Consider the following 21,298-nt stretch of genomic DNA (forward strand, 5'->3'; position numbering starts at 1 on the left):
CGTCGACTTTCTAGTACACGCATTAAGGCAAACTGTATGTCATAACTATAGGCTACAGGAAAGCTATAGAAGTGCAGGCGCTGGCACCGTTCATTTGGCGGAGCTCACATGGTTACCGGTGTGAGTATTTTCTATAGCATCTAATGCAAGGATACCGAGTTGGGGTTTAAAATTAAGGGCTTGGAAGAATCGCCGAACCAAGAGCGACCCAGATCTGAAATGCCCTTGCACGTATAATCGAAGAGAAAGTTCCGTCTGACATCCATAATATGGAAAGTAATATCTTTTTAGAAACAAACGATCTAAGCCGTTGCCGTGTTGATCGCTCACGGACCTGGAAGTCACAGCTATGGGATGCCTAATCCTAAGATCTAGAGTCTGCCAGGACCTAAAATCTCTACTAAACCGCTCGTTAATCATACCAATGCATCATTTATGTCGGGTTTCTCCGCTCGATCGCGGTGTCAAACATGGCCATATTAATTGTCGTATCGTTCATCAGACTCACGGGGTTTGAGTCCTCCAATAACTCGGAGTTTTTAAAGTAGAACGGATGGTATTTCCCCGTTTTAGACTCCAACACACACAACTGTCGGTCGCGGACGTCGTTTCCGGTCTTTAAGTTGTCACGGACCGCTTCTAGGCCGCTACGGAGCGGGTTGTAGGCGCTCAACTTCGGCAAGTCAAAGAGCTTTTGCACGAACCCCCCATCGGTGTCAGGTTTGATGAGCATCTTCACCGACGACCGCATCAAGAGCAAGATGTCGTAGAGCAAGATCTTTATCTTGGTATCCTCCTCAAGCACCTTCAGCTGGAGTAACCGAATCAAATCATCGAAAAACAGAGTGCCGGGGTCTTCCATCAATAAGTGTACAATTTGTTGATAGTTGATAAGGAGGATCTTGCAGAAGAAGGAGAGCACGTACTGAGTCTCACTGGCAGGTTTGGCTGATTCATTGGGCACCAGTCTTCTGCCGGCTTCGCTAAACACTGCGGGCACTTCATCCTCGATGGCTTCATTCACAGTGGTTTTGTTTATAATTTTTTCATTCACAATGCTCTCTGAGGTGACTTCTTTCGCAATACCCTCATTTGCAATTTCCCCATTCATAATGTTATCTGAGATAGCTTCTCTCGCAGTGTTTTCTGAATTGGCTTCTCTTGCTTCGCTTGCTTCTATAAGCATCTCAAGTAACCGGTGTAAATCTTTCAATAACTCGCCCGAAAACAGCACCTCCGACTTCACCAACTGCGAAGACTTGCTGATAATACCCGCCAACACATGCGTAACTCTCGTTGCTGATGCATGTTCCTCGCCCCCCACTGGCTCAAGCATCTGCAGAATCAACGCTTGACTCTTCAACAACATTGCCTCGCACTCTTGTAACAAACTCGACTGGAACGGCTCGCTCAAATACCGGATGGACTCTCCGAGCACCACGGTGCTGCGCGTGTAGGTAACCTCCAAGATGTTCTGGATCACGGTCCGAACCCCCACACTGGGGTCACTACTCGCCTCCACGTCGAGAATAAGCCGGATGAGCAACTGATAAAATGGCAAGTTGAATTCGTTGATGAACAACGGGATCTTTGCCAACGTGCCGGTACTATTCACCAACCCCTCATAGTTTGCATCGCCACGCGGCATCGTCAACGCATTCAACACGTCCACAAAAAGCGTGTAGTGCGCGAAGATGAGCGGTTGCGTAAAGAGCTTGTCGATGAGCAACCCGATATCAGTAATGGCGAGCTCCGCAACAGTCGCCAGTAAGCATACCCGGTAGCTATTTGCAAACGGCTCGGAGTAGAACATTGTCTGAGCGATCCCAAAGCTTGGCGGCGCGATAGGAGACCGTGGAGCGTCAAAGAGTCCCGCATCGAGATCTGTAAGCGTGCTATGCGAGGCGGTCCTCTGTAAACCATCGGTATTTTCATCGAGCAATCCATGGGCAAGCAAGCTGACAAACTCCTGGGGGTGTTCAGTCCTGTAAGCTCCCACCAAGATCTCCAAGCGAAGCTGCTGGTCCTTGGATAGGATGGTCTGGAATACGGGCGAGTTGTCCAATGTCTGGGAGTCGGTAAAAAGAATCTCGTACAAAACAGGGTAGAAGTGGGTACTGTCAATGCCATTGAACGTCTCAGTCACCATCATGCTCTTCTTCACAGCTGGGTCTACTTCGTGGACCATCAGAACCAAGTCCACGAGCTCAACCACCTGGTGGGTCAAGAACTTGACAAACACCCGATACACGAGCCCCGTGTCGCCGAGTAACTTGGCGTAGTTCACGCTGAGGTACGTCTTCATACATGCCGCAAATTCAGCAGGGAAGTTGGTGCAGTAGTGGTGGAAGAGCCGGAGGAAGTTTGCCTCGTCGGGCTCGGAGATAAATCCGTTCATGAGCGCGTTGAAGTTGGCCTGGGTCACGAGCAAGACGTTGGACTCGCTAGGCGTCAGCGGGGTCTGCGTGAAGAAGTCATCATGCGGCGCGAGTAACTCGCGTGCAATGACCAGGAGCCCGTGGAGGTTGAGCTCAGAATTGTTCTCCTCAACCATCACCTTCTCCAACTTGGTGCAGAACGCCGCGCGCGCTACCTCGTCAAGGTTCCAGAGCGGCGCACACGTGTTAAGCATCCGCAACGATGCCTGCCAGAAGCGCGAGAACCGGAGAAAGAATCCGTCGTCTTTAAGGTCCAAGAAGCTGTCCATAAGTAGGTCTGTCAACGCAAAGAGGCAGTAGTACTTTGCGCGCTCCGGGAGTTCGGCAGCGGCGGTCGGCAGACCCGTGCCGATTTCGCGCGCACGGCGGAGCTTGGAATAGCGACGGTTACCCGCAGGGTCATTCGCCGGGTTGCAGAGTGAGCTCCACATAAGAAACAACTGGTGGTGCTGGACCAATTCGGCAATAAGGTATAAAGAATCCAAGTAGTAGATCAAAACCTTGTCCTCATTTTTGAGAAGCACCTTGACTACGAAGTCGTCGAAAAACGCCTCGAGGCAACCGTTGGCGGTGAAGAAGCGGTAAAGCATGGTCACCTTTGCTGGCGTCACGTGAATCAAACGCTCCGACTGCGCAATCCGCACGCGGAGCTCGCTGAGCACGCACTGGCAGAGATGGTTTTGCATCGCGAGCGTCGGCACGTGGCATTCCCAGCGTTCCGCGCCCGCACCCGGCTCGATGACGCTCGTGGCAATCTGTTGCGCGAGGAGGTTGAGCTCCAAGAGCTGCCGTGCGTCGTCCATCGGTGCGTGGCCCAACTTACGGAGGATCATGTTCACCTGGTTGAGACTCGCGGGGTGGTGGGTGATCGGGAGGTTGATGAACACCGACACGTGGAAGAGCAGTGGGCCTTCTGCGGGGTCGTAGAGGAGGCCTGATGAGATTAATTTGCGGACATACGACCCTATGTTGAAGAGTCGACACTGGAAGAGCTCCTTGACCAACCGGTGCAAACTGCAGCTCTGAACAGCGCTTTCCGGAAGGTGGTCGGGGATGCTGTAGACAGCGTCGAGTACCGCACGCTCGATCTCGAGGCGGAGGCCATAGTCGGGTTCGTGCGAATGAAACGATGCCAAAATGCGCGATCCCACGAGGGGGGTCAACGGGTGGTGGCGGAAGCCGGAGCAGCTCCAATGGACGACGGTCTGAATGTTGTGCGCCCAGTCAGCCGAGTCCATGACTAGTTCGTGGAGCTCGTCAACGGCATTCAACGGGAGGTCGCCCGCGAGCAAGCGGTCGAGGCGCGCAACGAGAACGGCGGTGGCGGTCTCGCATGTGTCTGCTGCGCGCGCCTCGCCTGACATGATATTCCCGCACAAGCATTCGTTGCGGTAGCTGATCACGTCCCAATGGCGTGCGTCGTCCGCGTTGCCCACAAGCCAGTTGTCTTTGGCTACAAGCCACTGGAAGCTGGGCCATTCGTCTGGAAAGATAAAGTTGTCGCCACTGCGCGAGCGGAAGAGGAGGCAGAGCTTCTGCTGGAGCGCATGGATAAGGTTCGCGAGGAGTGGAGCGCGCGCCAACTGCTTGGCGGCGGGGCCGGGGCGGAATCGCAACGTGTTGTGGTACTGTTGCACTCGCACGTACACGCGCACGAGGCTGACCGTCAAGCTGGTTGCGCTCGCGGGCGCAGTATCGGCCCACGCGAGGTATTCCTTCCAAAGGAAACTCACAAACTGGAGCCCAACTAAAACGCACTCGAGGCGTGGCTCATCGGGCGCCAACCCGGGTGCCGCCATGAGCTCGAGTATCCCGCTGAGGAACTCTGCACGATCGAGCATGCGCTCCATGAAGAGAGTGCCCACGAGGCGCATCACGTACGCAAGCTCGCCCTTGACACGGTCGGGTTTATGGTCGGGCTCGCGCAAGTCATGCGCGAGCTTGTGCACGTGGTCTAGGATGTTATGCGTCCACTCGCGCACCCACTCGGTCTCCAACGCCCACCACGCGTCCGCACGCGTGGCCTTGCGCGCGAGGAGCCGGATCTCGTTACCGCTGATGCATTTGACAAACCACACTGCGCGGCAACACGGGATCCGCTTCTCCACACACTGCTGGAGCATCTTGTTCTTCTTGAGCCCGTGAGGGATGGTGCGGCTCAACTGCCGCAACGGGTACGCCGCATTGGCCAAATTGGCGAGCCACGCCTCACGCTTCTGGTCTGTGAGCGTCACACGCGGCGGTAATTTGAAGCTGTGGCTCGCGGCGGGGATCTTGTTGAATGCCTCATGGTGCTGGATCGTCTGCAACATTGCGGCTGAAAGGCGCGCAACGGCTGCGTCTGCCGCGCCGCAGAGCACCGTGCTCATCGCGCCACGTGCCAGAAGAAACTCATTCTGCGTGGCGGCCGGCTCGCTGTAGCCCTTGTGCAAGTTTGTCACCGCGAGCTCGTCCTCGTGTGATGAGTGGTGCCACGGTGCAAAGTCTGGATACGTGTGCGTTTTTCCCGGCGTTTCCCGCGGCGGGTAGCCGGCTTCGTGGTCAAGTGGGTACACTACGTCCGCGGGCCTGGTGAGGAGGTACTTTTTGGCCGTCAATTCATCCTTGGGGGTGGAAAACACCGTCGCGGTCTTTCCGTAGTACATTGTCGTGCGGAATTGCGGGTGGTAGAGAAGAGACGGGCGGAAGTGGGGTTTATAAAGTCATATCGCGATCGGATGTTGGGTACAGGATTGTCACACCCCCGGTGTGACGGCTTCTCCTTCACCCCTGGAAAGATGGAATGAGTGCCAGATATAGCTTTTTATGTTTTTTTTTTCTTGGCTTTGTTTGAAATTTAGTTTATTACAGTCAAAAAGATATTGATCAAATATAGTACCTAGAGGTAAAAACTATGCGCCAGCCCGGAATCGAACCGGGGGCCCAACGATGGCAACGTTGGATTTTACCACTAAACCACTGGCGCGACCTGATGTGAGTTTTGGAGGACTATCTGCATATGATTGACTTTCCTGACAGGGCGTGTTGACCGATATTTTATGACTGTTTCCACAATTTACTATTAACTGTCAACTGCGAGAGATTCTAGTGGTACAATTAGAGTTTCCATAATAAAGGTTACTTTCTGGCCAGGGCAAAAGCTATATGAGATAGATATCTACTCTATATAAAAAAGCAAATTTCGCAATCAGGCAATCTCCTTGGTTTGTAGCATCTCGTGTGGTATACTTACTAGCGGTCCACCCTTATCGTAATCCGCTTGAAAACCCTCTATCAAAGCTAGAGAAGTCATCTTTGAGGATGTGTATTATAACATGTAACCAGAATTAGGTACGTGTATATATAACAATGTCGTATGATTAATTTTACTTTAATAAAATAATAGCTGAATATATATACTGAAGGTTATAAATTTTATGTATACTCACATGCAATTGCAATATATATATACATCCTAATCATATACACTGATCAACATTTCAATTAAACTCGGACTTGACACCACATTCTTTACTGAGCTTAATTGAAAAGCAACACAGACTGGGTGATTATTACAGCAGCTGGCGTAGACATTTACTGTATAATTTATGTGCACCCATACATATGCAGCCAGTCATATAAGCTGAGCATCAGGACTATTTTTTCCCGATAATTACTACCTTATTAAGCCATAGATGAAAATATCACACTTCCAACAGTGAAACTTTCAGCTATTTAGACTATTCTTACACGCATGTCAACCGGGGTACCTTTCTCGTGACGTATCTATTTTAGGCACGGGCTTTTTTCAAGATTTCCCGCGCGCCGCGAGAGCTATCCACGTTTAAAGACACGTCTCTCATACCAACCACCCGATCCCAGCTTTCTCGAGTATGTTTCTGGCGCTCTCGAGGTTCTCCGACGTTTTCGGTATGCTGTACGTCTTCCTCTGGGTATGTATTCTTCATTGCGAACTATATGTCCATACTAACACCTCCAGAGCGTGTCGTACTATCCCACCTTCTTCAAGTACCAGAGGGATATCCGATCTATCCGAGATGTCACCACAAGGTACAAGCCTCTAACGTCGTACCAGGAGAAAGAAGAGGGCCACATCAAGCCCGGTGGACTTTCAATCAACTACTTGTTGTTGAATATTTTCGGGTATGTGATCTACCTCGTAGCCATCTGGTTGCAGCTCTTTCACCAGGAAACCAAGCGCCAATTCGCCAGCCAATCCCAGCACACCACTGATAGCCAGGACCAACCAGCCACGTTGATCGACTACTATGACCTTGTGTTCTACGTCCACGGGATGTGCATGAACCTCGTGTTCCTCTACCAGGTGGTAACTCTCTCACGGGCGCAGTCACTCTACCTCAGGTCCTTTCTGAGATCCGCTGCAGTAGCCCCTCTGTTGAAAGTGAACATGGTAGTCAAACTGATTGTTGTCTTGATGCTTTTGGTGATTGTCCGCAACTGGTTCGCTGACTACGAGGATGAGTTCAGCTATGTTGCATTTATCCGAGTGTTGTCCACCTTGAAGATGGCCACCAGTTTCTTCAAGTTTATCCCACAGATGATCCTCAACTACAAGACTAAGAGCATGGGTGGGTTGGCTATCAACGGGATCTGGCTCGATGTGCTGGGGAACATCTTGTTTTTTATTCAGCTCGTCATGAGCTGTGAAATGATTTTGGAGGCTAGAAACGACCATATAAGCACGGTCTTCGATGTCATGGCGGAAAATCCAGGCAAGGTGGGAATTCTGCTTGTGGGATTTGGCTTCAATGTGATATCTATTGTGCAGTACTATGTGTTGTATGCGAATACGGTCGAAGAGGAACGAAACGATAAAGTGGTATAGAGGCTAGACGTATATCTACGGAAAGAGAAAATGGTGAATATGTGGACTCACACTTCCAATGTATAGCGCTGCATTAATGATACTCCACCAGTCGAATTAATTTGAGAAAACATGTTTTGTAGGACGTACCACCGTCCGTAGCTATGACTCAAGATACTGTTTCTCCGCATGCCACGTAGAAAAAATAATACACTCTTGTTCAACGCAAGTATTCATATCATCATTCAATATTTCAGCAGCCTATAATCCCCCATAATGGTCAGGCCTAGTTAGTTCAGGCCTGTAGGTACCGACACGTCTATGGCTCAACCGCCGCGTTCCCAAGTGCGTGCACACACCGTGAAAAATTCAAGCCCTTCACTGCAAAGTCGACCAGTGCATCAGATATATTTAGTGCCAGACGTAACACGCCTTATCCTGATCTTCATCCCGTAATACATAAAGCATGTTTGGTCCGTTTAGATCCTCTCTCCCAAGTTTTGGTGGGTTATTGTGGTATGTGCACTATGTGAATGCGTTCGATTATTGATACTAACCCGTCATAGGAAGTCTGCCTATAGAATGTCTCGTCACCAGAAGTATCGCCTTCGTCGCAGAATGAAGGTGGTGGACAAGAATATTGATGTCTTGTACCTGGGTTTGATCAAGACCGGGCGCATTACCCCAGGCGAAGCTAAAGACTTGAATGACACCGCTAAATTGAACGCCGAAGTCACGAACATGTCCTTATTGAACCCTGTCAATGCCATGCACGAGCCAGCGGTGCCAGCTACCTCCATTATCCCAAAGGCCATTATGGAGTTGAAATGGAAGTTCCCTAAGGAGCACGAAATGGACCCAAAGGACAAATACACCCACTACTCTAAGTACGCTAAGAATTACAGAAAGTCTCTCCATAAGTTCCCTAAGTGGACTAAGCTTTCTCTCAGAGAAAATCCAAAGGGTTTCTAAGCGTGGGGAGCGTTGGGGGGTTAGTGCGACGAGATGATTGTCAAATTTGTATATATATCTAATAACAATTCGAAAAACAGCCATGACGGGGGTAGCGGTGAAAGGAAGAGAAGGACAGAAATTTGGAAGGTGAGGTTTGCGTAGAAACTTGGGGGTTAAAACCAACTGCTCGATGATCGGTTGAGGTATGCCAGTTTTTACGAAATTATAGGTTTAAGTAGGCCAAAATTGGATAAAAATTGAGTTTACTTAAGTGCCGTTCTCTCGATTCTCTCTCAAATCTTTACCGTTTCGCCTCCAGTTTTTCCTTCCCACGTTCATCAATTGAAGCGCTTGACTGGATCCAAGTTAGATTGATTAAGATTATATACTTGTAGCATGAAGAACGATAAGGGAGAGGAATCGTCTGATAATTCGGGTAGTTTAGCTTTTCGCGAACGTGCAGCTTACAATTTTCATGCAACTGTCACCTCACGATACATAGCAGTAAAGAGATAGTGACCCGCAGATTCTTTTCCTCATCTACACCACACACAACATGCTCGCTGAAAGAAACAAGTCACTCCCAATCTGGGTTCTCACTCCGAAGGAAGAAAAGGTTGTCCGTGAAAACTGGAAGAAGAACTCGTGGAAGAAGTGTGACGAGTTGGCCAGAATCTTCAACTTGTGTGCCAAGGCCAACACCTTCAACGTTACCACCGCTTGCACCGTACCAAAGGAGATGTTGTACGAATGTGTGTACAAGTACAACACCCCAGAGTACATGGACATCGAAAGAGATCTTTTCATCCGAGAGAAGCTTCGCAAAATGGAGGAAGAAGTTAACTCCCGCAAGGCTGCCGTCCAAACCCCTCCATAAACCTGAGGTGGAGCTGTGACAGCCAACCCCAGACGTTTAGCGTCTGATGGTTATTCATCAAACTTGTATATATAGCCTTTGAATAAAGGACTAGTCTAAAGGTTCGTAAGATTATTGGTTGGCGATCTTTAGACCAACCAGAGATGGGCTATACAAAAGTACAGTAGGCGCGTATAAAACTCCCTAGGATAAGTAGAACTTAGCTAGGTGTAAAAAGGCTGCTTTTTGCGAGTAAGATATACACAATGAAAGGGGTTGAGGTCTTTATACTGAGGGTCGAGAACGGTATCGTCACTGTATGCCGTGGGGTCGTTTTGAAGGAGATAGGATTCCGAAATGTCACGATCGGAGAATATCAACCGACGACATGTATTAAATAGCGCTTTAATACAAGGAGGTCTGGTTTAGACTAGATATTAATATAGTCGGATGGAGTTAGAAAGATGCAACGGATGGGCTGTAGATAACTCAGCCACAAGAGGTTGAAGGGAGATTAAAGAGCAAAAATTAAATCTATAGTCCTGAAAGGGAGACTTCTGCGTATAAAGTAGCCTTGTAGGATTCTGCTCTAAATCGAGATTGTTGCCTAACTGATATCTGCTACACTTGTAGTTCTCAGTGTCTGCTTCTATGAGAAACAAAAAGTGGCGGAAATATGACCTATATTAGCCAAGAACTGAATATCTTTGAATTAAGATACGGTTCTGTTTATGATATTTCTTAATTCGTATACAGCTCAACACAGTCGTACCTCCACGCACAAATGGAGGCATATTGGAGTCTAAAAGGATATAGACAAATCTACATGCATACTTAACAAAGTGGTATTGAGGTCTATGTACAGAGAACCGTCGAAACGTATAACAAGGAAGAGAAAAGTCATTAGGCGTGGGAAAGAAAGAGGTCATGAAAAGGTTTCCCTGATAGAGAGAAAGGAAGTCGTAAATCCAAAGAGAAAAAAAAAAGCGTGAAGAAAGGTTGGAAAAGTGAAAAGAATTGGAAAAACGTATGGAGGTCGGGAAAGGGGAGTTGGATAATACTGAAAAAAAAAAATCTTAGTAGGGACACAAATGATATAATCAAAAGCGAAACAGTCTTCGGGTCATTCCATCGTAACATCACTATCAAAATCAGCTCCTGGAGAAAAGCCACTCAGTTCGATTTTGACTCTGGCACTGTCCCACAGATCCAGTCTCTCACATTTTCGGATCGTGACACCGAGAAGTTTCCCACCCTGACCACCAGATAGCAAGTCCTCCATTTCCAACTCTGCTTCTAAGCAAAGACAAGGAGAGTCCACATCACAGAAGCCACACTGCTCAAAGATTTTGCGCTCACTCACGTAGAGCGGCTCCGTCCCTGTTCGTTTCATCGAAAACCGCTTGAAGGTCTTTCCTGACAGAGTCGACTCCTGGGTGCTTACAAGACTCTTGCGCATGAGACCAGTGACCGTCATTAAGCTACTGGCGCTGCTACTGGTCTTGGACCTCTTCAAACGCAAGTCGTCGACACTATAGTCAACCTCAAAACTGGAGTCGCCGTAGGACTCCGCATCGAGCCACGAGGAAGGAGGCAAAACGTGAGTATCCATAGAACTGACAACTGGAGATGGCAGGAGGTCTCGTTCGCCGATAAGACTGCGGTACCCCGCTGCTAGATCCTCTTCCGAGCCGTCCTCATCTGAACCATCTTCCGAGAAGCTGGCAGGGGAGCGGGCGGGATTCGAATGGAGATGAGGGTACTGGTGGTCAGGGAGATGGTTGGATATGCTTTGGGCGCGTCCCATTTTGATGCTTCCGGGGTCGACCCCTACTGCAAGTGCGGTGGTATCGGCGTTTACGGGGTATTTTGAGTATTGTACCCGTTGGACGGTTTTCAACTTGGTGATTTCCACCTTCATGTTATCGATGAGCTTTTTGAGGTTCTCGTTCTCTTTGATTTTCACGAGTAGCGTCTGTTTGAGTTCCTGATCCGTGGGGGTTGCAGGCTGAACGGGAGCTTGGGCCTTCTTTGGATTCGTCTTCTTACTTCCAGCCTTAGGGTTGGGGCGAATGGCGACGTTAGAAACTTTGTTCAGGATCGACACCGGGTTTGGGGAGATTTGAGGGGTGGCAAACGGGGTTTGCGATAACCCGTGGAGCTTCTGACTTTGAGAAAAGGGCTGCAACGGTTTATAAGTTGAAACTGGACTTTTAGATGACTGAATGGTATGCTTTTCAGAGGTTTGAGTGGGGTTACTCGATTGGGTAGGAGCCGAATTGGTTATGGGTCTCTCCATGGCTTTTGCCATTGAGTGTAACGGCTGTGAAGTTACTGGATAGTTATACGCGACTTTCTTAGAGTAGCCTGGACTGCAAGCACCAGTTAGGACAGGACCAGTGGAGACACCATCAGACACGACAATCGCACTGGCGATACTGCGGCCGCTTCCGCTGTGCAAAGACCCGTTTTCCGCTTGGGTCGATATGGTTTTCTTTAACGGCTGCGATTGGTATGGAAGGATAGGAGCCCCCGAGGAGGTAGTAGTTATTGTAGGGGAGCGATTTGAGGAGAAGGACAGTCGAGGGGAAGTGCTTTGTGGGAACGTCTGCTTCGCAAGAATGGTGTATGTCAGCTGAGATGTGGGTAGCGGCGGCGAGGCAATGGAAGCGGGCCTAGCCGCCGTAGATGTGGTGGTTCCAGACATTGTATCCTTTGTCGGAAAGCTCTAACAGGAAAACCGGATCAGCGATATGAAATGATTTTGTAATGGGGCATATGAATCTAGGAGTGTTTATTATGCTTCGATTTGCAGTGCATAAAGAAGGGTTTGGCGGGGGGGTATTCTTCTGGGAGAAGGTAGTATAGAACAGTGGAGAAAAAAAGGGCGGGTTGGTGGGGAATAAGTAAATAGTATCGAACAGCACCGGCTCTGGGTCTTGTGATCAGATAAAGCTCCGAGGGGTCAAGTTGGAGATGGAGTGAAGATGCAAGGACTCGAAAAAGACCCATGAGATTTTTCATTCCGGCTTCGATCGGGATTGTATTACGCGAAGTCGTAATTACGCGATTTTTTTACCGCGATGTGTGAATGAGTTTGTTCCGCGAAAGCCCGTGAGGCGGATACGCCGAGCTGGTAGTGTCCGAGTCTGCCCGGGCAAACTCTTTCCATCATCCAAGTGCTTTAGCATGGGTAACGACTTCGAAAAAAAAAAATTCCATGTAGCAAGCCCGAATCCGTATGGTTATGGGTAGCGAAGTGTATGATCTATTGAGGGTAGATATCCACCTACATAGTCCTGAGCCCACTAGAAACTTTGATCCCAAGTTACGTTGATCTGGGGATTGGAGAGATAGCTCCGGTGTTTCTTAATCAAGTTGACGCTGCATTATCCTCGGGCATCCACAATCCTGAACGACTCCAATATCCCCCACCTAGAAATCCTTTATTAACACGGACTAATGAAACATTGTAAATACCAGCCAATGGTGCGGTTATAATTAATAATCCTTCGTGACGTATGGTTTCAGCGACGGACTCCGAGAAACGCCGTTATCCTGCATATACCTCATACACCGCTGCCTCTGAGCAGTCATCACTAATAATAAACAAGGATATTACATATGTACAATCTATAAAAGCGAAAGCAAAAGGGTGGAGTGGTAGCTTAGATGTGAGACAGGTACTGGGTGCCGGTAACACGCTCGGCAATGTCTCACGAGTGCCTCCACCTTATGGTGTAGGAAACTGACCTAAGCTCCGTAGAAAAATTTCGGTTTTTTCAAACACTGAGAGGTCCGGGAGATTGAAATCTTGGTTTGAAATCCTGGACTGTCACCTTGGGTTGATATTTTGGATTGACGTCTTGGACTGACATCCTAGACGTGCCCGGATGTGACAAACTGCAAATTCAAAAGGTACTGTATTGGTGAAGAGTCTTGCTTAGTACTGCTCAATCTGGTCATAGTACTCCTGCAAGTCTTCTTGGTCGAAGATAACCTTCACCATCAACGAACAAGATGGACACACGGCGATATCATCACCGTACTTCAAGTCATCGATCCCGATGGCAAACTTGTCGCCACACGGACACGGGTAATGGAAGAGCTGGGTGACAGGATCAAAGGTGAAGTCTTCAATCTCAACTTGGTCGTAGATAGTCTCGGACATTTTGTAGTAATGCAAAAGACACTAGCTTATGACGAAGAAATAAAGGATTATGCCTTAATACGTTTTCAACCTTGAAACGAGATGTACGAATTTTATTTTTCAGTCGTTTCTTTTTTGAGCCGTCATTCTTATTTCAACAGTCTTATCATCACGTGCTTGAAAGAGCTGTATGCTTTTGGAGGCATGCGGTTACAGAAAGGTGGAAAGCGTGTTGGATCATCCACGAGTTATATATCTAAATTATTATATAAACAAAAGTTTGGTATTTATGAACACAATCTTCTATGGATCTATCCATACATGTGGCTTCACCGAGACTACCGGCGGAGTTGGCGTGGTAGCTTCTCTAGCCTAATCACAGTTTCCAGTCCAAAACTTACATCTACAATACAAAGATTAAGAGACTGTCAAATGAAAAATTACAAAATATTACTGCGACGCTGGTCACAGAATTGAATCCAACCTTTCTCTTCTAAATCATATACGATGATTTAAGGCAGAAGCTATCCATTTGATTATTTTGTACAACCGCAGATCTCGCGGAAGATCCCATACGCTAAATATCATGTCAATTATCCGGCGGTTTCCCGATTCTTATAACCAGGCACCTGCGCGATGATCTCAGATCATTGATCTTACACATCATGCATAGCAACAGCAATCAAAAATTGCAGTGGATTTCTAGGTTTCAGCTATATAAACTGCTATATTCCGGAGAGCAATTCACACTATTCGGCACAAGTGGAACCATAATACCTTTATAAACCACAATGCCTAGCACCATCAACAATATCAAGAATATCTTCCGAAGTGCGAAGGAGAGCGCCATCCCCACAGACAGTTCTGCCCCATCTGATAATGGCCCTATCCCCACCAGAAATTCTTCCAAGCCGACCGAGGGCAGTGATTCAACCGCCAAATTGAGCGACTACGTCGGGCAACCAGTTAAGGACGGGTTCGACAATCCGAAGGACTTTGGAGGTAACCCCGGCCCGGTCGATATCAGCATGCTTGAGGGTTTGGATATGGAGCGTGTGACGGGTGCTCAGAGAGATGACTAGGTTGATTCTATCGTGCTTTTTGCCACTCTTTTGTACCCGCTTCAATAGCATGTACAGTATTCTATGAAGACACTCACTTATATTCTGACTATTTAACTTTTGAAGTATTATTCTCTAATGTAGTCAGGCTTAATGGCCACGCTTAAGCCATCCATTGATGGTCCTGTATTATCACCAGTTCTGGGTAAGCCTTAAATATACACTTGCGGGTAGTTGGTAAAAGACTATTCCAGGAGTACCGGTGAAGAGAGCTACAACTTTAAAGTAATACTCCAACAATTTTAGTACTTACATTATCACGGCAAAGCCGTCCCTACGACTGAATACACTCAATACGATTCGAAGACCCCAAATACGAAAATCTCACACACTAATAATTAGTCCTCGATTACGGCCCCTAGAATTGAATCTCGTATTTGTCACATCTGCATCTCATGGAAATCGCGCATGTGTCTAGCAATGCCCCCGTGGTGAGCTACATAGCCAACATGTTCCGCCAATAGGTATGAAATATTCTCAATACATGCACATCACAAAGGCATACTGCTAATACGGACATGTAGCTGTACCACTGAAGGGGATCTATTCTGAGCTATTATTTACCTAAGCATAACCTCATTAGTTATGCCGTTGTGACTGCAGTCGCTACACCTTCCTAGCGTCGTCTCAGATAGGCTTTCCATCCGGAAATCAGTAGTATCAACACCCACGAGCTCTTAATACCGTTAAACTCAGTAAATCACACGAATAAAAACATAAGAATATAATTATATGATAAATCTTGTCCGATATTGCGCCTACTCCGAGTCCCCTCGCAGGCCATCCCAGTCGGGCGTGCCCTTACCACCGACTCCGCCGCTTTGCTTGGCTTTGCTCCGGCGGCTATTTGCTTATCAAAATCCGTCTCTCATCCATTTTCATTCTTCTTCGTAGCTTCTCGACAACCCTCCAATGGCTATCACAAAACGAGCAGGACGCAACAAAGACGGCAAGGCGCCGCCACCAAAACGAAACGGGATCCAGAAGGCCGAGTTCGACACCCACAAGAAGAAGGAAGTCGGGGTGCTGGACCTCACACTCCTCGCCACCATCTCCGATGACGCCATCAACGACAACTTGCAGAAGCGGTTCGCAAACCGGAGCATTTACACGTACATAGGGCACGTACTCATCTCGGTGAATCCGTTCCAGGATTTGGGCATCTACACGGAACAGGTGCTCCAGCTGTATCGTGGTAAGAACCGGTTGGAGGTGCCGCCGCACGTGTTTGCGATCGCGGAGGCCATGTACTACAACATGAAGGCGTATGGCGAGAACCAGTGTGTGATCATCTCCGGTGAGTCTGGGGCGGGGAAGACGGAGGCTGCGAAGCGCATCATGCAGTATATCGCGTCGGTCAGTGGCGGCGATGATGCACGTGGCGCTGCGTGTGGCGACTCGTCCATTCAGCGCATCAAGGATATGGTACTTGCAACCAATCCACTCCTCGAGGCGTTCGGGTGTGCCAAGACGTTGCGCAACAACAATTCGTCGCGCCACGGCAAGTACCTCGAGATCCAGTTCAATGCGACGTACGAGCCCATCTCCGCCAACATCACCAATTACCTCTTGGAGAAGCAGCGTGTAGTGGGGCAGATCACGCAAGAGCGCAACTTTCACATCTTTTATCAGTTCACCAAGGGCGCGTCCGCTGCGTACAAGCAGACACTTGGCATCCAGGGCCCGGAGACTTATCTCTACACGTCCGCGGCCAAATGCATCAACGTGGAGGGCATGAATGACGTAGCAGAGTTTGCAGACACGTTGAACGCGATGCAGATTATCGGATTAGCCCAAGACGAACAGGATCACATCTTTCGCCTCCTCGCAGCCATCTTGTGGATCGGGAACGTGGCGTTTGGGGAGAACGACGAGGGCAACTCCACCATCCGTGACACCTCCGTTACTGACTTTGTCGCGTACTTACTCCAAGTGGATGCCGCAACGTTGTGCAACGTGTTGACGGAACGCATTATACAGACAAACCACGGGATGAAGCGCGGATCGGTTTACCACGTGCCGCTCAACCGCACGCAAGCTACAGCCGTGCGCGACGCGTTGGCCAAGGGGATCTACAATAACCTCTTTGAGTGGATTGTCGAGCGCGTCAACCTCTCATTCGCGCAGAATGCGGTAGCACATCAGCAGATCCACAAGTCCATCGGGATCTTGGACATCTACGGCTTCGAGATTTTCGACACTAACCTGTTCGAGCAGCTCTGCATCAACTACGTCAACGAGAAGTTGCAGCAGATTTTTATCCAGCTCACGTTGAAAGCGGAGCAGGAAGAGTATGTGCGTGAGCAGATCCAATGGACCCCCATCAAATTTTTCAACAACCAGGTGGTGTGTGACTTGATCGAATCCAAGCGGCCGCCAGGAATCTTTGCCGCATTGAACGATGCTTGCGCGACCGCGCATGCGGACTCGACCGCCGCAGACGGTTCCTTTGCGCAGCGCTTGGGCGGGGTCGGTACCAACGCGCATTTTGAGTTGCGCTCCAACAAGTTCCTTGTGCGCCACTACGCAGGCGACGTCATGTACGACATCAAGACCATGACCGACAAGAACAAGGATCAGATGCTCAAGGACTTGCTTGACATGCTCCAAACATCGCAGAACGGCTTCTTGGTCAGCCTCTTCCCCGAGGCTGACACTGCCAAGAAGCGCCCGCCAACCGCATCTGACAGAATCAAACACTCCGCGAATGAGCTCGTAGACACGTTGTCGCGCGCGCAGCCGTCGTACATTCGTACCATCAAGCCCAACCAAAACAAGTCGCCCAGCGAGTTCGACACCAAGGCCGTGCTTCACCAGGTCAAGTACCTCGGACTCCAGGAGAACGTGCGCATCCGTCGCGCGGGCTTTGCGTACCGTCAGACGTTTGAAAAGTTTGTAGAGCGCTTCTACCTCCTTTCGCCCAAGACGTCCTACGCCGGGGACTACATCTGGGAAGGTGACCACCGCACGGGAACCATCCAGATCCTCCAAGACGCGTCCATTCCCACGTCCGAATTCCAGACCGGGACCTCAAAGATCTTTATCAAATCGCCTGAGACCTTGTTCCTCTTGGAGAACCTTCGTGATAAGTACTGGGATAACATGGCCGCGCGCATCCAGCGCGCGTGGCGCCGTTACCTCCGCCGCAGGGAGGCCGCGGCCAAGACTATCCAGCGCACATGGCGCGAGAAACAGCACGGCAACAAATACGAACAGTTGCGAGACCAAGGCACCAAGCTCTTGGGCGGCCGCAAGGAGCGCCGTACCATGTCCTTGTGTGGCTACCGTGCGTACATGGGGGACTACCTCAACTGCAATGACTACTCTGGGTTCGGGCGCTTCCTTGTGAAGCAGACGGGCATTAACGAGAAGGTGGTGTTTTCGTCGCGCGCAGAGACTTTGCAATCGAAGTTTGGGCGTTCATCCATGCGCGTGCCGCGCATCGTTATCCTCACTACCTCCACCTTGTTCCTCATCACGGAGCAGGTGGTGGATGGCAAGGTGGCCTACTCCAAGGAGACGTTTCCCGTGAACTTGATCAGCCAGGTGGGCATGTCGAGCTTCCAGGACAACTGGGTCGCCATCTGTACCACCAATAGTCTGGCGTCAGACTGGTTCATTAACCTTGACTTCAAGACCGAGTTGGTTACGCATTTACTGAAGTTGTGCTCGGGCTTACAGGTGAAGATTGGCCCGACCGTCATGTACCAGAAAAAACCGGGCAAGTTCACCACTGTTAAGTTTGCCGTCAGTTCTGCCGCCCCTAAGTACAGCGATATTTACAAGTCCGGGGCAGTACTGGTCCCCCAGGGGCAGCCAGGCAGCAGTGTGTCCAAGAGAAGACCGAGAAATGCCAGCACCACGGTAGATTATTCCAAGTACAGACGGGGGGTGGCGAGTAGCAGTTCGAATGGCTACGCGGGACAGCAGCGTTCAGCGCAGTTCCAGGCTCAGCCTCCGGTACAACGCCAGCCAATCAGCCAGGCTCAGACCCCACGGAGACAAACGTCGAGAAAGGCGCCGCCTCCGCAGCCGGTTCAGCAGCAAACCCATCCGATTCAGCAAACGCTGAACCCGGCGGCTCAACAGAATGCCGTCAACCCAGCGGTTCTGGCCGCTACCGCGGCGTACAACCCCCAGCCTACCCGTGCAAAGAAAACGGCCCCGCCTCCGCCACAAAAAGTGATGAGAAAGCAGACCGCACCTGCACCTCCACCACCTCCGCCTGCTCAACCTTCCCACCCGACGTTCAAAGCGGCATACGAGTTTGTGGGTAGTGGTGCTGTTTCTGAGCTTCCGCTCACACTCGGTCAGGTGGTGTATGTCACCAAGCAGGAGGGCAACGGCTGGTGGTTGGCCAAGACGTTGGATGGCACTAAAGAGGGCTGGGTGCCAGGCGCCTACATGGTCGAAGCCGCTTCCGCACCAGTTCAGACCCCACAAGCATCTGTCGGGGTGATCCCAGCGGCCCAGGTTGCTTCTGTCCAGACGGCGAACGAAGGTGGTTTGGCCGGCGGTTTGGCCGCAGCGTTGTTGGCAAAGCAGCAAGACTCATCAGACTTGGCGGGTGGTTTGGCTGCTGCGATCAAGCTGAGACGTGGGAGAATGGATAGCGATGATGAAGACGAGGGTGATGATGATGATTGGTAGACGGCTGATTTCGAGTGAATATTTTTGTATTATTTCCTTTAATTGTATTCTAGAGCGTACGATGTAGCGCGCGTAAAACACGAGCGAAGGGTTTATATCCGTGTTCCTGCAAGTTCAAAGTGTAAAATATCCAGATCTGGACGCTTAGGGTAGATGAGACATGTCTGAATGCTGGTACATTATTTCTATAACCGCGGGAGTTTGAGTCATTTCTCAGTTTTACGAAGCTTATATCTTTTGTGGGGTCAAAGCTGTGAACTTCCACCGGTTAAACTCGTCGGGGCATGCATTTCGAAGGCACACTCACATTTGTGCAGACGGCGCTAAAACCAACTACAAAGCTGTTACTAATAGATTGTATTCAGCGATTGCACGTGTGTTGATGCTTGTTAAACCTAGACTAAGATCTACAAGGGTTACCTGGTGTAAGCCCACCTGGGCTCGAATTCAACAAACACAAGTAGCCTTAAGTTCATTAAGGTGGCGTATATCTAGCACTATTTAATTGAGATAAGGCGTGGGGAGCCCAAGCTGGGTGGCAGTACTTCGGTAAGTGACCGGTTTACTACAGCCAGCGTTTCAAGAAAATAGTATTAATAATACCCCAATCTCCAGGTAGAACACCTGCTTCTGAGCCCAAATCTGGCGTACAGAAAAAGAAAAGCCAATTCTCCAGGAAAAGTCCTTGAGGCGGGAGCCCCATAGTTAGAGCACAAACCCTACGTGGCCTTCCACTGTCTAGGTCAAGTCCAAGGCCTGTTGGATTGCGCCGGTGCTAGGCCTTCTCAACTTTTCTCTGATGTTCAACCCCACACTGCCGGTCCGTTGATGGCTCAGGGCGGAGGGGCCATTTTCGTCACTCACGGCACTGTCTGAAGCAAAGGCGTAATTATTATTGTTGAATGAATATAAAGCATCGCCACCGGTGAGAGCGCTGATGACAGAGGAACGTCTTCCCGTGAAAGAGTTAGGCTTCAGGGCTGCCAAGCTGGAAGAGACGGAAGATGCCTTAGTGTCTGCTTCGGCTGGCCCGTTGGCAGGGATTGCCATTGGTTTGGAGTGTGGCGCAGCAGAGTGTTCGGATGGGGTCAATGCATGGTCCAAGACACCATTGTGAACTTTAACCTTGGATAAATCAGGAATTGGTTGTGACTTGACCTGTGGTTGTGGTCTGATCTTGTTGATAATTTGGTCGATGATTCCGGACATTAATCGGTTTGTGTTGTGGACGGTATGAATGTAAGCGGAAGTGTGGTAGTTTAAAGGTAGTGGGCGCAAGACTGACGAAAAAAGAGGATACGGGGGACGACTGGGGATATTTATACGACCTATCGAAGTTTACTGATATGTAGAGAAATAAATTAGTTGAATAAACCTTAAGAGTGATTGCCTGATCGAGGTGCGTCATCGTCAATGTGTTGCGATGGCGTCAGACGATTCGCACGTGCAATTGTTATACGATACCGGCTTTGGCACGTGCACCACCATCCACGTCCTGCTTTTGGCGTCGTCTCCTAACCAGGTGAGCTCCTAATAAATCTATCACCCTTAAGGTCATGGACAGAACAATTACGCCGCCACCGATCAACCACTTTCCATACAAGTGATACCAGTGACGTATGTACCCCGAAACCTTTATCCAGGCCGCGCCTTATCTCATACAGGACGTCACCATGCGAGCCGCACAAGCTGCGCAACACTGCAAACCAAGCGTGCAGCATCCGTGAAAGGATAGAGCAGCCGATTGGAGCGAGGTCACGCCCAAGAGATTCGCCAGCCTCACCCTGTATATGGTTTTCGGAATTACGGAAGATTATGTCTACAGGGGATACTTTTATCGGGCTTGATGGTCTTGTAGGCTCTAAGTATGCCGAATTAAGGATTTAGGCTTTTGCAACTTCTCTAGAGAATAAGGTGAAACCACCACATGTTTACACGAGTAAGCAACATTTTACCGTACCGAGAAAAGTACACGACGAAATCACTACGCAGAGAGGGTAGAATCTGGTATTGTAGCACCGGTTCTGAAGGTGACCAAAAATTTGGCCCTTCCGAAGTTTTAAAGAGTGGGCGATCTATAGGGATGTGTAGCTAACCCGATGATTCAGAGACTGTTCGATGTAGTGCATATTCACAGGATACGTTTATTCGTCGAAGTTCCGGCGTAGGGAGTTAAGATTAGCAAGAACTTGACCCCAGGAACGGAGAATTTGGTTTGGAACAAAAAAAACAAAAAACAAAAAACAGTAAAAGGCTATTGATCTTTTATATGTGGCAGTGGTAAAGTTAATAGAAAATTTTACT

At 49.3% G+C, this 21,298-nt stretch overlaps 9 protein-coding genes and 1 non-coding gene across 10 annotated transcripts; 5 read left to right on the top strand and 5 right to left on the bottom strand.

Annotated features, from left to right (window-relative positions):
• Positions 1–26: 26 nt before the first annotated feature.
• SRB8 (Srb8p) lies at positions 27–5,110 on the bottom strand. The gene has a single exon (XM_019129815.1). It carries the CDS (start codon positions 5,081–5,083, stop codon positions 434–436), a length of 4,650 nt encoding a protein of 1,549 aa, XP_018983221.1. The 5' UTR covers positions 5,084–5,110; the 3' UTR covers positions 27–433.
• Positions 5,111–5,332: 222 nt separating this feature from the next.
• BABINDRAFT_t320 lies at positions 5,333–5,403 on the bottom strand. The gene has a single exon. It is a non-coding gene; the product is annotated as a tRNA-Gly (tRNA).
• A 769-nt stretch (positions 5,404–6,172) lies between these two features.
• BABINDRAFT_163266 (uncharacterized protein) lies at positions 6,173–7,516 on the top strand. The gene is made up of 2 exons (XM_019129816.1): positions 6,173–6,370; positions 6,418–7,516. The coding sequence occupies exons 1-2, from the start codon at positions 6,311–6,313 to the stop codon at positions 7,282–7,284; spliced, it is 927 nt and encodes a 308-aa protein (XP_018983222.1). The 5' UTR covers positions 6,173–6,310; the 3' UTR covers positions 7,285–7,516.
• Positions 7,517–7,686: 170 nt separating this feature from the next.
• BABINDRAFT_177856 (mitochondrial 54S ribosomal mL60 domain-containing protein) lies at positions 7,687–8,576 on the top strand. The gene is made up of 2 exons (XM_019131050.1): positions 7,687–7,779; positions 7,830–8,576. Exons 1-2 carry the CDS (start codon positions 7,730–7,732, stop codon positions 8,233–8,235), a joined length of 456 nt encoding a protein of 151 aa, XP_018983223.1. The 5' UTR covers positions 7,687–7,729; the 3' UTR covers positions 8,236–8,576.
• BABINDRAFT_95065 (uncharacterized protein) lies at positions 8,505–9,562 on the top strand. Its single transcript, XM_019132972.1, has one exon. It carries the CDS (start codon positions 8,774–8,776, stop codon positions 9,092–9,094), a length of 321 nt encoding a protein of 106 aa, XP_018983224.1. The 5' UTR covers positions 8,505–8,773; the 3' UTR covers positions 9,095–9,562.
• Positions 9,563–10,196: 634 nt separating this feature from the next.
• On the bottom strand, positions 10,197–11,780 carry BABINDRAFT_9873 (uncharacterized protein; the record flags this gene model as incomplete). Its single annotated transcript, XM_019133033.1, has 1 exon — positions 10,197–11,780. One exon carries the CDS (start codon positions 11,778–11,780, stop codon positions 10,197–10,199), a length of 1,584 nt encoding a protein of 527 aa, XP_018983225.1.
• A 1,140-nt stretch (positions 11,781–12,920) lies between these two features.
• Positions 12,921–13,357, bottom strand: KTI11 (Kti11p). The gene has a single exon (XM_019132973.1). It carries the CDS (start codon positions 13,242–13,244, stop codon positions 13,017–13,019), a length of 228 nt encoding a protein of 75 aa, XP_018983226.1. The 5' UTR covers positions 13,245–13,357; the 3' UTR covers positions 12,921–13,016.
• Positions 13,358–15,256: 1,899 nt separating this feature from the next.
• On the top strand, positions 15,257–18,994 carry MYO5 (myosin 5; the record flags this gene model as incomplete). Its single annotated transcript, XM_019131983.1, has 1 exon — positions 15,257–18,994. One exon carries the CDS (start codon positions 15,257–15,259, stop codon positions 18,992–18,994), a length of 3,738 nt encoding a protein of 1,245 aa, XP_018983227.1.
• A 738-nt stretch (positions 18,995–19,732) lies between these two features.
• BABINDRAFT_168854 (uncharacterized protein) lies at positions 19,733–20,203 on the bottom strand (the record flags this gene model as incomplete). Its single annotated transcript, XM_019130617.1, has 1 exon — positions 19,733–20,203. One exon carries the CDS (start codon positions 20,201–20,203, stop codon positions 19,733–19,735), a length of 471 nt encoding a protein of 156 aa, XP_018983228.1.
• A 698-nt stretch (positions 20,204–20,901) lies between these two features.
• BABINDRAFT_163272 (uncharacterized protein) lies at positions 20,902–21,095 on the top strand. Its single transcript, XM_019129817.1, has one exon. It carries the CDS (start codon positions 20,922–20,924, stop codon positions 21,087–21,089), a length of 168 nt encoding a protein of 55 aa, XP_018983229.1. The 5' UTR covers positions 20,902–20,921; the 3' UTR covers positions 21,090–21,095.
• Positions 21,096–21,298: the final 203 nt, after the last annotated feature.

This window comes from Babjeviella inositovora (assembly GCF_001661335.1).
Source record: "Babjeviella inositovora NRRL Y-12698 unplaced genomic scaffold BABINscaffold_13, whole genome shotgun sequence".
NCBI lineage: Eukaryota > Fungi > Ascomycota > Pichiomycetes > Serinales > Babjeviella > Babjeviella inositovora.

What these genes read in the sequence shown, in the direction of transcription:
- SRB8 (XM_019129815.1), bottom strand. Translation starts at nt 5,083, where the DNA reads ATGTACTACGGAAAGACCGCGACGGTGTTTTCCACCCCCAAGGATGAA.
- BABINDRAFT_163266 (XM_019129816.1), top strand. Translation starts at nt 6,311, where the DNA reads ATGTTTCTGGCGCTCTCGAGGTTCTCCGACGTTTTCGGTATGCTGTAC. An exon ending in TGCTGTACGTCTTCCTCTGG is followed by an intron (nt 6,371 to 6,417) that starts GTATGTATTCTT and finishes TAACACCTCCAG; the next exon opens with AGCGTGTCGTACTATCCCAC.
- BABINDRAFT_177856 (XM_019131050.1), top strand. Translation starts at nt 7,730, where the DNA reads ATGTTTGGTCCGTTTAGATCCTCTCTCCCAAGTTTTGGTGGGTTATTG. An exon ending in AGTTTTGGTGGGTTATTGTG is followed by an intron (nt 7,780 to 7,829) that starts GTATGTGCACTA and finishes AACCCGTCATAG; the next exon opens with GAAGTCTGCCTATAGAATGT.
- BABINDRAFT_95065 (XM_019132972.1), top strand. Translation starts at nt 8,774, where the DNA reads ATGCTCGCTGAAAGAAACAAGTCACTCCCAATCTGGGTTCTCACTCCG.
- KTI11 (XM_019132973.1), bottom strand. Translation starts at nt 13,244, where the DNA reads ATGTCCGAGACTATCTACGACCAAGTTGAGATTGAAGACTTCACCTTT.
- BABINDRAFT_163272 (XM_019129817.1), top strand. Translation starts at nt 20,922, where the DNA reads ATGTTTACACGAGTAAGCAACATTTTACCGTACCGAGAAAAGTACACG.